The 15,836-nt window shown below is 36.5% G+C and overlaps 2 protein-coding genes and 1 long non-coding RNA gene across 3 annotated transcripts; 1 reads left to right on the top strand and 2 right to left on the bottom strand.

Moving 5' to 3' along the window:
• Nucleotides 1-1,941: 1,941 nt before the first annotated feature.
• Nucleotides 1,942-4,510, bottom strand: LOC143416500 (uncharacterized). Its single transcript, XR_013096884.1, has 2 exons — nucleotides 4,311-4,510; nucleotides 1,942-2,379 (listed from the first exon to the last, which is right to left on the bottom strand). It is a non-coding gene; the product is annotated as an uncharacterized LOC143416500 (long non-coding RNA).
• A 563-nt stretch (nucleotides 4,511-5,073) lies between these two features.
• Nucleotides 5,074-7,144, top strand: LOC112433743 (uncharacterized). The gene is made up of 4 exons (XM_024801760.2): nucleotides 5,074-5,168; nucleotides 5,248-5,348; nucleotides 6,048-6,203; nucleotides 6,392-7,144. The coding sequence occupies exons 1-4, from the start codon at nucleotides 5,087-5,089 to the stop codon at nucleotides 6,851-6,853; spliced, it is 801 nt and encodes a 266-aa protein (XP_024657528.1). The 5' UTR covers nucleotides 5,074-5,086; the 3' UTR covers nucleotides 6,854-7,144.
• Nucleotides 7,145-8,862: 1,718 nt separating this feature from the next.
• Nucleotides 8,863-14,835, bottom strand: LOC106675146 (uncharacterized). Its single transcript, XM_014409174.3, has 10 exons — nucleotides 14,670-14,835; nucleotides 14,457-14,578; nucleotides 14,227-14,297; nucleotides 13,919-14,044; nucleotides 13,081-13,176; nucleotides 12,790-12,921; nucleotides 12,564-12,698; nucleotides 12,411-12,448; nucleotides 11,945-11,985; nucleotides 8,863-11,860 (listed from the first exon to the last, which is right to left on the bottom strand). The coding sequence occupies exons 1-10, from the start codon at nucleotides 14,831-14,833 to the stop codon at nucleotides 10,593-10,595; spliced, it is 2,193 nt and encodes a 730-aa protein (XP_014264660.2). The 5' UTR covers nucleotides 14,834-14,835; the 3' UTR covers nucleotides 8,863-10,592.
• Nucleotides 14,836-15,836: the final 1,001 nt, after the last annotated feature.

Genomic DNA, 15,836 nt, shown 5'->3' with positions numbered 1-15,836 from the left:
TATTCAACAGTAAACCACAAGTTTGTCTCTGGTGTCTTTTCATAAATATTGAAGCAGCTGAAGATCCAGCTGCAGGTTCGCTGACTCATGAAACTTAGTCTGAACTGGTCCTCTCATTGGTCCTACAAAGTTAAGAAAGGGGTAGTGATCTACCTCAAAATGAAGAACTGAAATTATCCTTTAGGACTGCAGATTTACACAAGTCAGCAGATTCCAAGTTCTTCAGTTCAAACACCATGAAAATAAGTACGCAGTATTACATACTTACTTTACGAAGATGAAGAAAACTCAGATTGTCATCCTCAAACGAGAGGAAACTGGGCATGATGTTTAAGAAAAACCCAGGAACCATCAAGTCTCGAGCATGCTATCAATTTATAACAGCTGGAACACCATTTTTACTGTCCATAGTGAAGACAGTTATACATCTCTATGGACTGTGAGGCTGCTGACCAAGAAAGAAGCCACTGCTCCATAGTCAGCATCTTCAAGTTTGAATCAAATTTGCAGCTGCTCGCATTTAAAACCAAATGCCACCTGGAAAAAAGCTTTATGGTCAAACGTGACAAAGATTGAATTATTTGGCCACAAAAACAAGAGGTATTTTTGAAGGATTAAATATGAGGCTTCTCAACTTTTTGCTGGAAATATTTTATCAGCTTACTTTAAAGTTACAGTGGGGTGGACACACCTGTTTAACCATCCAGTGGAAGTTTGAGAGTTTATGAGGATTATGTGAGCCAGGCATTTTGTTCTCTGAAAATAAAAAATTAAGGGAAATTACCCAACTGTGGTGTTTGGTATGTGGCAACCTGTTGCTCCACATTCTGTTTGACTAAATAAAAAAGTGTTTTGAAGTAATCTGTTAATCTAAGCTGTGAGTGGTGAATAAAGAACTTCACACAGACAGCATTATCATTACCACAAAGGGCAAAGGTTTACTTCAACTGCAGTACATCAAACCCATTATTTGACATAAAAAAAGAAAAACTGAACTGTTAGTAATAGTTTAAAATTACTGTTGTTCTGTGGACACGTGACCTATTATTGCCACAAAGAAACTGAAAGCATATAAAAATCTTCTAATATATCTTCTTGAAATCTTATCCAGTTCAAAGTCAGTGATAGCTGGCACCTATCTCTGCAATGAAAACAAAGCAATAAATGACTTGACCACTTTTCTTTGCAGAAAAGAAAGTGAAATAACTAATATGAAAAACAATTTAGGAAATATTAAACAGGGAAACAATGTATTTAAGATATCGACCAGATGATTTAAAAATATACATCCCAGTTAAAGAGCCACAACATTAAAAAGAAAAATTTAATTAGATAAAGCAACAAATAAGATAAATCAACACGTTCTCACTCCCAACTCGTCAAACGTGTGACGCATGCTCAGGCTCCCTCTGCTGCACTTATGGACGCGCAGGGTACCCCCCTCGCGTGTTGACCTACAAAGTAAAACAGGAAACACACAGACTATTTTGCAAAACAAACGCGGGGACCTGAACTGAGCACAGAGGGAAGACACAGGTAGGGATAATAAACACGATGACCAAACCCAAAGAACTAATACAAAATCAGAATAAACTAGAAAATGATAATAATAAACTCAAAGCGCTGGGTCACCAACCCAGGACCATGACATTTTGTTGTATTGTAATTTGCTCACCAGTAGAATACACTGCAAGCACTGACTGCTGTGGCCTCCCACCTCCCTTAGCTGTTGTCACAGTAAATTGTACATTTAAAATTTCAAGATGCTGTTAACACTTACTAACACATATTGTACCACTGACGCCCAGCTTCTTTGTGGTCAGAGAAATGCCTAGAGTAAGGTTTTAATAGGGGTTGAAAAGTGGATCAACTGTTTACAGTTTGCACTCTCTATTTAAAAAAACTAATTGATTGCATTTGCACTTTTAAAGAGATGAAGAATCAGAGTGAAGCATATTTTTATTTCTGTCAGAAACCATTCACTTTTCAATTGTAATGTCATAAAACTTGTAACATGTAATAAAACTTTGATAAAAGTGTATGGTCTCAAGAGGCATCTTATGTATGACATGAATCCTTGTTCTCAAGAGAGATTTTTCATATTTTCATTATTTTTTTCTTAGCTCATTCCAATATTTCCTTCATTTCATTCCAGTTTCATTTCCAGTTTTGTTCATTTTTGAAAGAAAGATAAAAGCACTTGAAGATAAAAAAGTAAAGAGCTGTTGGTTGTGCTCGCTGTTGCCCTCTGTCAAGCTGCCAGTCCTCCCTCAACCATCAAGACCAGGCGAATAACAGACAAGTGTCCAATTCCATAATCAGACAGAAGTTTGTCTTCTCTGTCCAGCCGCTTGTCTTTCACAATCATCTGTAGATCATCTGTCCAAGCACATGCAGTTGGGAGTGAGAATCAAAATCAAAGCATGTGCATATTTTTTGGCAAAACATAAACATTACTCTGAAATAAAACTGAAACAAATTACTTAAAATGTCAATATATGGCAGAGGACGTTTGGAGGCCTGCAGCTTTTAAGTCAGCAGAGTGTTGGTGAATTTTTCTTCTTCATCGATCAGTGATCCCGCTCTGTAACTTCATGTAGCATTTGTAGGTCTCTACATAGATTCATCAAAGCTGTAAGTCTTGATGGTTCAAAAAAAAATTCCACTTTGCAGTCAATCTATTCAGGCCTACTGAATAGATCCTCAAATATCAAGGAGAGAATAAACTTTACAAACTGACTTGTTCCACTGGTGGCACCCTTTTACAGTAACATAATCAAAGTTATTGAGTGCTTTAGAGCCAGAGACGCTGAATGGAAGAGTCGTGTCATCTCCATTCATACCCAGTAATAGCAGATCATTGCAATAGTTCTGGAAGTTAGCAACATAAGCTGGGTTCACAATGGAGATAAAGCAGCGCAGAAGATTGAGATGTACTTTTTAAAGGTAATATTTTTGGAAATAAATTCTTTGCTATCAGTACACTCAGATAAAATTAACTTGTGCTGTACAATGCATACCGGATGTATTGGCAGATTATCTACCAATACATTGGGAGATTTAAGTGCTGTAAATATATATATATGATAAAGGTATATCAATCAATCAATATATATGTGATTATGTTGGCAGGACTAACTATAGTCACAGTCTGTTGGTATTCTGTTATTTTAATGCCCATTTACCAGATATCACAGAATTGGAGAATACAAGCTTTTGCGGTGGAGTTGAAGTTAAAATTGTATAAATTGTAAATGTCCTCTTTAATATTTTGTAAAGTTATGAGTGACTATTATATTGTTGGAGTGAATGCTTTTATTTTGAAAGTCACAGAGCGACAAGGTGCCGTAAATCAAGTGGTGTAAACCATATAGCAGAAGCGCGAGTTTTAATGCACAGAGAGAAGGTGTGCTCTAAGGTTAATGGACGGGAATGGGAAAAAGAACGGCTATTAAGGTGCAACACTGAGTTGAAAGCAGTTTCTTAGCACCTGGTTGATGAGGGAACAAGGTTTGTAACAAAGTTTGTCCTGTAGATATGTATTTTGTTGTTTTACGGAGCATATAGCTGCTGACCGCTACTAAGCATAAAGGCTAAGTTTTCACCCACTAGAGGGCGCTAACGTACCTCGTCATGTTTAGGCAGCGATGCAACGATTTCCCTGTTATACGCAATAATTTACAAGTTTTAGTGTTTTTTGTTACGTAAGGTAAGGAGAATTAATTTGTGATTAATGAATAAGTCAAAAGGTTAAAGGTAACACACTGTTTGATTTACTAATAGTCTTTTATTCTGTATGTTGTAGCTCTTACGGTGTGTTCACATACACGGCTGTTTAATAAAAGGATTGTGAACCATCAGTTTGAGAGACCATCTTTTCAACCGGGGATGCTACATAAATACATTACATTAAATTTGACTTAACAGCTATGGGTAACAGAAACTGTTCAGACAAATCCTCACAAAGGCTAGTTTACAGTTAAAATGCATTTATATCAATGCAACTATTTTTTGTGGTATGCAAATATCCTAATTCGATGCATTTATAGATTAACAATTACCCATCTCTCTGACACTTCATTTAAATTTGCCGATAAGCACTACCGGAATTAGCCAATGACAACAACCCCAATTCTGAAAACCCGCTGGTGTAACTCCGATTTACTCAACGGCTCTGATTAGAATAACCCATTCCTTAACATGTTGTAAAGGCAGACTGCATGGCTAAGTGCTGTATTTTATACACGTGAAAACACCTGAATTCAAAGATTTATATGTTTGGCCCCGTACGTTTTCAGCGTTTAGCTTACCTGCTTTCATACCAAAACGGTCTGCTATTTTCTCTCTCAGCTGCCGGACAGGCATTTTCTTCAATGTCTCCTCTGTGTCGCAGAGATCAACCACCCTTCTCTCTTTTCCCAACCCATACACAATGACCTGGCGGGTTTTACTCATGTTTTATGTAGCACTGTTTTTGTTTTGTTTTTCCGTGAGAGGCAACAGTAAATCCCGTCTAGTTAACCCTAATCTCTGAATGTGAGCTGAAGCTGTTTCAGGTCTAATTTTGAACCCGACGTCAGAGGGTGGGGCTGTGTGAGACTGGCGCTTTCATTTTTGTACGAATCATAATTAAAGGCATAAATGCTACCGTATGATTTCTTTTGATTGCCTAGTTTAAAGCCTAACCAACAACAGATGTGAATTTAATACGCTTTCAAACCTGACCAGCGACCCACTATGTTATTAGGTGTAACACAGAAAATTCTAGGTCATTTCATAAGAGACGAGGGGACTGGGTATTTGCAGTTTTCTGATTGAGTCTATCGCATAGTTAGTGTCAAATCCATCGTAGTCAGCATGCGTTCCTCAGCATCTCCTCATCATTCTGAACTACTAAAATAGTTTAGGTTGATATTACATATCATAACTGAACATGCTTTCCTCCCGCTGCATTTCCGGTATGTTGCGTTTATTCGTTAGTCTCTGGAAAACCCCGCAACGTAATGTGACACCTAGTATAAAAAGAAAGCGAAAGTGTTTCAGCTGCATCAGTTACTTTGCAGTCGACACCAATAAAGAACGAAAGATGAGCTCAATTTCGAAAACTAAAGAAGAGAAATGTTACAACTCCACTTTTAATCTTGTAGATAGAGAGGATGAATTAGACAGTAAGTAACCAAAAATGTTCTTGTTTAGTCCGCTCTCATTTTTTTCAGTCTGCGAAAAACTCTTTATTCTGTTTTTTAGTCTACTGTGAAGGTTTCGCGTCTGGAAGAGCTCTGATGTCCTGCGGTCATGCTGTGACCCCATCCTCTCTAACCAACTATTGTCTTCGGTTGTTGGAGAAGGTAGGCTACATTATTATTCGTCTTTATTGTAAACTAATGATTAATTAGACCAGAGGCATTTCGAAATTCCACATTAGCAAAATCAGATATGATGAAATAAAACGGACAAATTTATTTAAGCTCTTTCAGTTTGAGGGCCTCTTGGATCACTGGATGTGTTTTCTTATAAAACAACATGTAAAACAAGAAGAAGGAAAGAAAGACAGAAAGAACTTCAAGATATTCACTTTGGTAAAAGACAGTAATTTCCTACCAAAATCAATGCAACAAGTAGAACTGAAGTTAACAAATCACACACAAAAAGTGACTTTAAATGCTAAAACTATGCCTGAATCTACAAGAAGTCAGAGTGTCCACATTAGTGGAGACAATCTGACTTATTTTGGTTTGGTTTGGTTTTTGAATAACTGGACACATCCCTGGTGTGTATGGTTTCAAGAAAATCTCTCTCAGCTTCTCTTGTGCATTAACTGTTACTGGGGAAGGAGTGAGATATTGCTGAATGTGAGAAAGAGTATACAATATAATGTTTTTTGTAGTTCCAGTATTTAAAGTTAGTAAACTATAGCTTAAATTTGTTGGATTCAGATCCTGATGTTGAAACTGCTGGTTAGATGGCTTACACTTAAGAACAGCGTTTAGGGTTTATTTAGAAACTATCGTTTTAATAAATATATTTTTAAAACTGTTTTACTACAGGGTGAAATCAACTTTGTGTGTGCTCTACCTGGTTGTGATATCATATGGTCTTACGGAGAGGTTTGTAAAATGGCTCTTTTGACCCCTGAGGAAAAGGAGTACTTTGGACAAACCATGACCTTGAATGCTATGAAGCATCGTTTTGATTACAAATTAGTAAGTACTGGAATGTTGTAATCATGAAGCATTAGCAGGCTATTATTACATGTTGACAAATAATTGTACTAGTTTATTTTTCATTTTTCATACTGTAGATTAGCTGTAATTATGTCTTTGGCCACCAAATTGAAGAATAAACAAAGCTATTTGCCTTGTCTTTTCCTCCACTATCAACCACATCACAGTGTCCTGGATGCAGTTCATGTGTTGTGAGAAAGGATGTATCTAACCTGAGTGTCTGCTGCAGCTGGTGCAGCAAAGAAAAAGACAGAACCTATGAGTTCTGTTGGCAGTGTTTGAAGGAATGGAAGGGTCCACGGCCTCGGTCAGACCGCTGTGACAATGTTGGCTGCTCCAACGAAACACTTCAAATATTGAAAAACTGTGAAGATATCATCTTTGAGTCTGTGAATAATGTCAGTGGTTGTCCCTGCATCCGTGCTTGTCCCACCTGTGGCGTGCTGGTGGAGCATAACAAAAATAAGTGTAAAAATATTGTCTGCCCAACATGTAAGAAGGAGTTCTGTTTTGTGTGCCTGAAACTCACAAGTGAATGTGCAGGAAAAAGAGGAATGTATTCCGGACCTTGTGCCGATGGTATGGTGGCCCCAAGACAGACCTCTATACCTACGTGGCAAAAGCAATAGATTTAACAGCGTCTTTTTTCTCTCTCTCTTCTTTGTTTGCTTTGCTCTGTTTTCCATCAATCTCTGATTTTGAAATGGCATCCCTTTATTTTAAACATGTTTTGTAAAATCTTGTGTAAAACTCTGTCTATTCAGCATCACAAAGTATTGAAATTGTTATGAAAAGAAAGCAAGATAGAATCTGTGGTTTTCTCTGTAGGAGTGTAGGCTCTTTACCTTATAATATAAAGTTCCCTGAGATGACTGTTGTTGTGATTTGCCACTATATGAATAAAACAGAATTGAATTGAATTAAGTTGAAAGTCTTATGTCTATATTATTAGGCTCAGAAACTGAAAAAGTTAGAAAAACTAATTCTGGTTTTGAAACTTCAGTAACAGAAAGTTCAGTGTTTGTAGAGGCTGCATGCTTTTCCCTCTCCTTCCCCTGTCCTTTCAGTTTTCTCGAGAACGTTGCCAATTGGTTCATTTGGTTTTCACCGGTTATCCTTTCACCTATTTTAATGAAAGTAAACACCGAACCTGTCCTCTACACACACCACAGAATGCCCGCCATTTTGTTTTAATTTAATCTTTATCACTTTCAGTTTCTCTCCAGCAGTTATGAGAAGTCATGTGACTACAGATTAGCAGCCGTGATTATTTTATACACTTTTATTTTACTTAATCCCTGTTAGTGCTGCTGGGAGTCGAGGTTTATGCATTTATTTTATGACTTATGGGTTTTATTGCACTACTTTTGGAACCTGGCACCATGTAGTCAAAGTATACCTGATCTAACTCTGGGTGGATTATCTTACTTGGAGAGTTTGTGGGTTTAAAAATGGTAAATGGCCTGTATTTATATAGCGCTTTACTAGTCCCTAAGGACCCCAAAGCGCTTTACATATCCAATCATCCACCCATTCACACACACATTCACACACTGTTTATTGTGTTGCTTTTGCCATTGTGGTGTTCTGAATGTGCATCAAACTGGATGTTAAAATGCTTTATTTTTTGTATTGTTATACAACCTGTCAGAGTTTTACCGCTGATACTGCTGGATAAACAGAAACTCTCTCAGGAAAGAGGTCACACAGAGCTCAAGGTTTCACTCGCGAGACGGAAGTAGTTGTCTCCAACCCACTTCAACTTGCTTCCCCCTGCAGGTTGTTTTTATTGTTTACACACATGGATATTCATAAAGCTTGTTGCTGTATTAACTAAGACAAATTACTATATATGGTTACAAAGTGTGTTGTGCTAGCGTGGTTATACGATGTGAGTGCAGCCCTCCCAGGATGTTGTCGTTATCTTGTCCCGCCAGGTGGCTTCCTTCATTGAGTAGAGTCTGTTCTTCTCAAGGCTGCTTAATCCCTTTATGGAGGTCGTGTACATACACATATTCATGGGTTACATAGGAAGCAAACAAAAGTATTCTAGCTTTTTAAATGGCAATGTGTAGCTTTTAAATGGCAACCTACAACACATACATTAAACCTAACATAACCGGACTGATGAATTCACTCATGGCCATCATTTGGCACAACAAACCGGATGTGAAGCAGTAAAAAAAAAAAGAAAGAAAGAAAAGAAAGAAAACACACATATCATTGTTCTGGTTACATATGAGACTAATGAGAGTGTGTTAAGTAGTTTCCAGTTTTCATCTGAATGACAATGTGTGTGTTTGCTGGAAATATTTTATCAGCTTACTTTAAAGTTACAGTGGGGTGGACACACCTGTTTAACCATCCAGTGGAAGATATGTTTGATACTGTTAAGTGCTTTGAGAATTTATGAGGATTATGTGAGCCAGGCATTTTGTTCTCTGAAAATAAAAAATTAAGGGAAATTACCCAACTGTGGTGTTTGGTATGTGGCAACCTGTTGCTTCACATTCTCTTTGACTAAATGAAAAAGCGTTTTGAAGTAATCTGTTAATCTAAGCTGTGAGTGGTGAATAAGGAACTTCACACAGACAGCATTATCATTACCACAAAGGGCAAAGGTTTACTTCAACTGCAGTACATCAAACCCATTATTTGACATAAAAAAAGAAAAACTGAACTGTTAGTAATAGTTTAAAATTACTGTTGTTCTGTGGACACGTGACCTATTATTGCCACAAAGAAACTGAAAGCATATAAAAATCTTCTAATATATCTTCTTGAAATCTTATCCAGTTCAAAGTCAGTGATAGCTGGCACCTATCTCTGCAATGAAAACAAAGCAATAAATGACTTGACCACTTGAAAACCAAACAAGATTTTCTAAAATAAGACTTTGTTTCTGAAAATTAATAAATAACCCTGTAAGGTATTATCAGGCTGAATCACAGGGTTACAGACAGATGTATTTATACTATAGTTTTAAAGACATGTTTCCTGGTACAACAAATTTTCTGGCATGATATGATCTCAGCTGAGACTGAAGCAGTAAAAGAAGGTGTGGGAGAAACACCTGTGTACAAAGGACTTGCCACATCACCAAGTATACTTGTTTTACTAGGTCTGTAAAAATTACTGTAGCAAAGTTGTTAAAACTAAATCTCTGTATGTGCATACTCAGATTTGTAACTTGTAGTATTCGTACTTGACTTGCATTCCAATTTTCCAATGTGTTCACATGTTTAGTTTACTTTTTTTCCTTCCTTTATGTCCTTATATGCTGTTTTTACAGGTTTTTTCAAAAGTAAGACTTCAGAGGGGTATATAACAAAGAAATGTGCTCTCTCTGCTGATGTTTATTGCTAAAGTGACAGCTGCACATTCAATAATCAAACATGCCTCAGTTTATTTGCAGAAAAGAAAGTGAAATAACTAATATGAAAAACAATTTAGGAAATATTAAACAGGGAAACAATATATTTAAGATATCAACCAGATGATTTAAAAAAATACATCCCAGTTAAAGAGCCACAACATTAAAAAGCAAAATTTAATTAGATAAAGCAACAAATAAGATAAATAGTGCATACTTATTCTAAAGTGATTCTAAAGCACCTTAACATAACATGATTTGTTTATATTAGTTCAATTTCACCACTGTTACTGTCTCGGGCAGACTGGTAATGTATTATATTAAATAAAAAAGGGAAACAACACTCATGCTGCATTCTCCAATTAGACCAAGACAAAATCATAAGCGTTATTAAAGAGCTTCAATCTCTGTTGAAAAATATAAAACATTCAATTAAATGTTTAATTAGCATAAGGATGTGGAGACATAAAATAAATAATCATTTAATAATGATTCAACTTAATTTGACTCCAAATCCTGGTCTGGCTTTTTTATTTGTATTTTTTCAAAGCAACAAAACATGAACACAACCCACTTGATTTAGCAGCTTCTATTTCTACATCATCTACATCAGTTTTGGTGTATATTGGATAGTTTGTGTCATGGTGTTTTCGTTCTTCTCTTTTGGTTCTTCTTTTCTGCTGCTCTGGCAGACTTGCATCATTCAGTTCTACTCTTCTGGGCTTGGCTGTATTTGTTGTCTGAGATTTGGCTGCATGCCAAATATCCTTGGGCAAGATATTAACCCCATGTTTGCCTACTGGTGGTGGTCAGAGGGCCCGGTGGCGCCAGTGTCCGGCAGCCTCGCCTCTGTCAGTGCGCCCCAGGGTGGCTGTGGCTACAATGTAGCTTGCCATCGCCAGTGTGTGAATGGGTGGATGACTGAATGTAGTGTGAAGTGCTTTGGGGTCCTTAGGGACTAGAAAAGCGCTATACAAATGCAGGCCATTTACCATTTACCATTTATTTTCAGTGATTCCTTCATTATTTTTGACACATCTCTCAGAGCTGCCCTGTGTGGGTTTCCCTACACTTTCTATTCTCATGTTCTTCATCTTTGTCCTTATGATTTCAAAATCTGGAGTCTGCATTTTTTCTTCATAAGTTATTTGAACTTTTCCTGACTTCTGTGAACCACGTCCTCCTTCTGTGACTCCCTGAATTTTTGGTCTGGCTTTTAGTTGAAAACTCTCTGCTTTAGTTTTTTCATTAGTAGCATCATCCTGGTTTTCTTTGGGTGCTTCTATTATTTCTGCTCCTGCTGGTCTCAGATGGGGTTTCTGTCTGATCTGAATTTGTTTAGTATTTCCTTCATATTCTTTCTTTTCCTCCACATCAACATCTTTCTGTGTTGTAGCAGCACCACTTACCTCCTCTACTGTGTTTTGTTCAAACTTACTGTGGTCACCTTTTTCGTCTCCTTTTCTTTCTCTCCTGTCCTCCTTCACATTTCGGATTTCTCTCTCTACACAAACATCATTATCACTTGAATGTGTAACACTGATCTCCTGCATGTTCAGTGTATCACTGTGTCTGTTTCCATGTTTATGACTCTGATCATCTTGTAGTATGTTTTCTTTTCCTTCATCAACTTTTTCTTTATCCTGAAATGTGTCACAGCACATCTCTGCTGTTGGTTTATCAGCACTAATCTTTCCTTTTGTGTCATGTTGAAAATCTGTTTTTGTTTTCTCCTCAGCATGAGAAGGACTACAGGTTTGTTTATTCTCCTGATGTTCACATATGTTCTCTCCAACAGTGTCAGCTGGATGCTCTGCATGGCTTTTTTTCTCTGACTGTTTATCTTTAGCCTTTTCATCGTTATCTGCTTTATCATCCATTAATTTACTCATCTCATACTGTCTGCTTAGATCATCACAGACTGCTGATCGATCACTGCTATCAAGTTTAAAATCAATATTAATATCTAGTCTGTTCTTTTCAGCATCATCCACTTCTGTGTGTTTTTGATCCAGGTCATCACTTCCAGTGGTTCCTTTGTCCTCATTTGGTTCTTTGTCCAGAGGATCTACGTTACAGGGGGTGTCAGGTGATCCCCCTGCTTCTCTTAAGCGAGCAGTCTTTGGATTATCCGCTGTGTCTGTCTTCTCCCCTTTTCTCTTTCTATTGCTCTTATTTTTCCCATCTTGACTCTGATCATATTCATTACTGATGGTAGGTAGTCCACTGGTGGACACATCTGTGGACTCTGGAATAGCAGTGTCTGCAGCATGAAGCACAAAGTAGAAACAAAATCATTCAGGCACCAAACAGCTGAGGAAACGACAACAAAAACATTTTCTCTTACCTTTCTTTTTGCTATAAAACAGAAGATATGTAGTCTGGGACCTAATTGACAAATATGACATGTAACAAATATGTTACTTTCACAGTTTCGCAGTGATGTGTTTGGCTAATATTTTATAACATATTTCTTTTTTGCAGCAGTGTTTTCCGACGTATTAATATGTGTCTTTGTATGTTTACATTTTACTAACAGAGTAAATATTAAAAGATACACATAAATGTTTTAATTGTTTTCATTGATTTTATTATTTTGCTTTTGCACAGGAGAGTTTTGGGGACAGAGTTGAATCAATCACAGAAAAATCTGCAGTTGTGATTATAGCAACAGTGTGATATGATACTTCAACATGTAGCACACTGTAATTGAGAAAAGTGTATTTAACGCATGTTTAGTGCATACTCGTGTGAAAAGTTAAGAAATAATTGGAAAATAATTTACAGTGGAAGTAACAAGCACGAAAACTTACTTCTCAGTGTTATCCAGCTGGAATGGCTGAAAATCAAGCTGATGATGTAAAAAATAATAAAGTATGACATGAATGATCAGCTGGGCTACTGTCACGCATGAGTAATGTAGGAATGTCTTTTGGTATCAAAAATGTATAAGTGATCCATCTTACCTCTGTGACTCTGGTATCATCAAACTGATACCATCTGTCTCTGTGGTCCTCCTGGATCTTGATTGTGGCGGAGTAATGTCCACCTCTCAGATCCCCAAAATGATCCAGAAACGCATATAGTTCATATTTCTGACTCTGATTACCAAAGGAAAAATGGCAAACATCGGAATGACTGAAGAAAATAAAATGGATTATGATTAAAAACTAAAATATTCTGCACATTTACCTCTGGTATCTGCAGGGTGTAGGGAACCTCCACAGAACAGGTGATTTTGAAGTATGACATGTAATTATAGTTGAACTCAAACCTCTTCAGCAGCAGACACAAAACATCTGGATGATGCTTTATTACATCTCTCTGAATGAGAAACATTTAATTTAGGACAGTTTTATTCATACAGCACCAAATCACAACAACAGTCACCTCAAGGAGCTTGTCTGCTTCCATTACAAGTCAATATGGTTTCATAATTTTATTTAAAGAATAATAAAAGAATCATAAACTTTTTTAACTCACCATACTACCATCAACTTTGTCATCACACTGCTCACAGTACTTCTGATTTTCTCCACAGAAATCTGAAGTTTTAAAAAACTCTTCAATGCCCTTCACCTGAAAAATGTTATTTAAAATCAGTTCAAACAATAATGTGCTGACCAGTGAAGTGAAGCTAAGAATCTTTCCTCTAGAAGGAAGATTTTCAACATGGCCTACTAACTTTATTAATTCAGACCTAAAGGTTAAGATGTATTGTTTAAGAGAAAAGTGAAAAGAAAAGCCATAAAGTAAAATTACCACTGGAGGGTTTGTTTTTTTTCTACTTTCAGCTCTGTACACCACCACAGTGGAGTGTAAATCAGTCAATATGTGACTAAAGTGCAGACTTTTAGATTTAATTCTTTTCTTTTTTTTAAATTTGTATGACCTGTATCAGAATTACAGCTTTTACAGTTTTTTTTCAGAGATCATTGCTGTACATTTTCTTGCTAAATAATCAGATACTTTAGACAAACCAGAAAACTCAAAAGAGTGGACATACATGATTATATACCTATATCCTTCATTGTGATTCCTTTCCACTCATTAACATCAAACAACAGTGGGAAACTAAGTTGGAAGTACAGCTTCAGACCTCTGGTAGGACAAAGCGCTGCACAGAATCTACTTAAGCAAAGCTAAATGCATAAACTTTCTGTTGTGGATTTAATAAAACAGTCATCATTTACTGGGGGAAATATAAAAATATTATATATTTTACTGGCAAAAGCATTTAAGTTCAAAATGTTTCTTCACAGCCGTCCTATCCTGGCAGACAGAAACATGCTGAGAAGTTTGCAACATGTCAGATCCTTACCACACTGTAGTCTTCACTGCAACAATCCACCAGTGAAAGATGAAGATACCAAAATGGTGCATCTCTGTCAGTCTGTATATGACCTTTAGAGCAGGTGGTCTTGTTTATTAACTGACCGTGAAAGATCTGAAAATACAGATGCACAAAAATCTGTTCATTTTCTTTCAGTTATAATTAGAAAGCATTTGTTCACAACAAAAGTTGTTCAATGCATTTTATACTCTAAGGCAAAGACTCCACAATTAAAAAGTGATATATTGATCCAGTGTGTAGATATAGATATCCTTTAGCATCGATGAAGACCTTACCTTTGATGCATCAGGACTGGTCATTCTTAAAATCCTCTCAAAGTACTCTGCAGCATCACGCTGTTCATACACTGTGACAAATGCATTTTTGTAAAAGTCATTTTGTAATTTTGCCCTACAATTTTCCATTTTTATAATGATGAAATAATTAGATCAATGATAGTAATATTTTTAAAAGTTATACAGTGCTCAGGAGTTTACAGTGTTAAAAAGGTTTTGTTGCTCTGTACCGTTGTCGATGCCCAGCTTGTTTGTTATTTTATATGTGTATGTTGTATACTTCTGTAAGTCATCAAATAAGGCTTTCAAATCATGATCAAGGAATTCAGAGTGGGGATTTTGTTCGGAGTACCTACACAGGAAGTAAACATGAGTGATTAAAAATGCACCGTAAACTTCATATATGATAAATACAGAATCACACTTAAAGCTGGACAACAAACTTTTTCACAGCCTCTCTGAAGTCTTTGGTCATGAACAGCACCTGCAGCACACTGTTCAAGTAACATGTGGATCCTTGCTTTATCAACCCATGATACCTGTTAGCTGATGGGAAGAGAGAATTCATACAAAGAAGATATATATTTAAAACATGAGCCTGGATCATAAAATACCCAAAGAGAAATAAACCAAAACAGTCAAACCCATTTATATTTTATTTATTTATTGATAATTTATTCTATAATTATTATATTTTAATTTCTACATATAGGAGTTTAACTGGGTATTTTTTATTTCGTTTTTCTTTTGTCGACATTACGCTAAAATATCTAATTTGCCACTTCTAGTCAAATCTAGTTGTTTGATGTGATCGGCTGATTGGGAAAGCACGTGCCGATTTATATTGTGTTCCAAACTTTACAGTGCGAGAGAAAAAAGAGAGCCAATAAAGAACTGCCTGTAAACCGAAATAAATTACGTTGACCCATAGATCAGGGCCATGTAAGGCTGGAGCATTGCCAGGAGTATAGTGGCCTCAGTAACTGGTCAACTAGAACAAGCAAAACTCTCTTTAGAGTCCGTGTCTGTCCAAACTAAGTAATAAACCTAGTGCAATAAATTGGTTAGAAAAAAGAATCTAAACATAACTTCAGAAATCCTGAGAGAGATCTATAATCAGCAATGTTCTATCTCTTAAACATTTATGATGATAAGGATGTTGATGAAGGCTAAATGGAAAAAAGCCAGCTCCAAGTACACGAGTAGGCTACTAAAAAAGACAAAAAGGAAATCGAAATTCCTGGACGCTGGATAAATATACAACTTATACAATACGCTTGAGGAGGAAAACAAAAAACAATCAAAAAATGCTCTAAATATTTACTAAAATCGTATTTGTTGTAAACAATACCTGTGTCCTTTCTGCTCATTTTCACTTCACTTTACTTGCTGTTCTGCTGAAGAAACTGCTCCTTAAAAGGAATAAACGGCAATTAACGGGAAATAAACAACAGCACATACAATCCTTCCTTCGGTTTATTTCAAGGCATTTCTCTGGATCCTTCGGAAACTACTTTATTCTCGAGGCAAACAAACATACTGCGACCTGCAGATCCAGTGAATTTAAAAGCACCGGAATACTTTCTCTTTCTCTTCTCGTCGAGTTGCTG

This window comes from Maylandia zebra, linkage group LG3 (assembly GCF_041146795.1).
Source record: "Maylandia zebra isolate NMK-2024a linkage group LG3, Mzebra_GT3a, whole genome shotgun sequence".
Taxonomy (NCBI): Eukaryota; Metazoa; Chordata; class Actinopteri; order Cichliformes; family Cichlidae; genus Maylandia; species Maylandia zebra.
The sequence above is the reverse complement of the archived record's forward strand: the minus strand, read 5'-3'. Positions and strand labels throughout refer to the sequence as shown.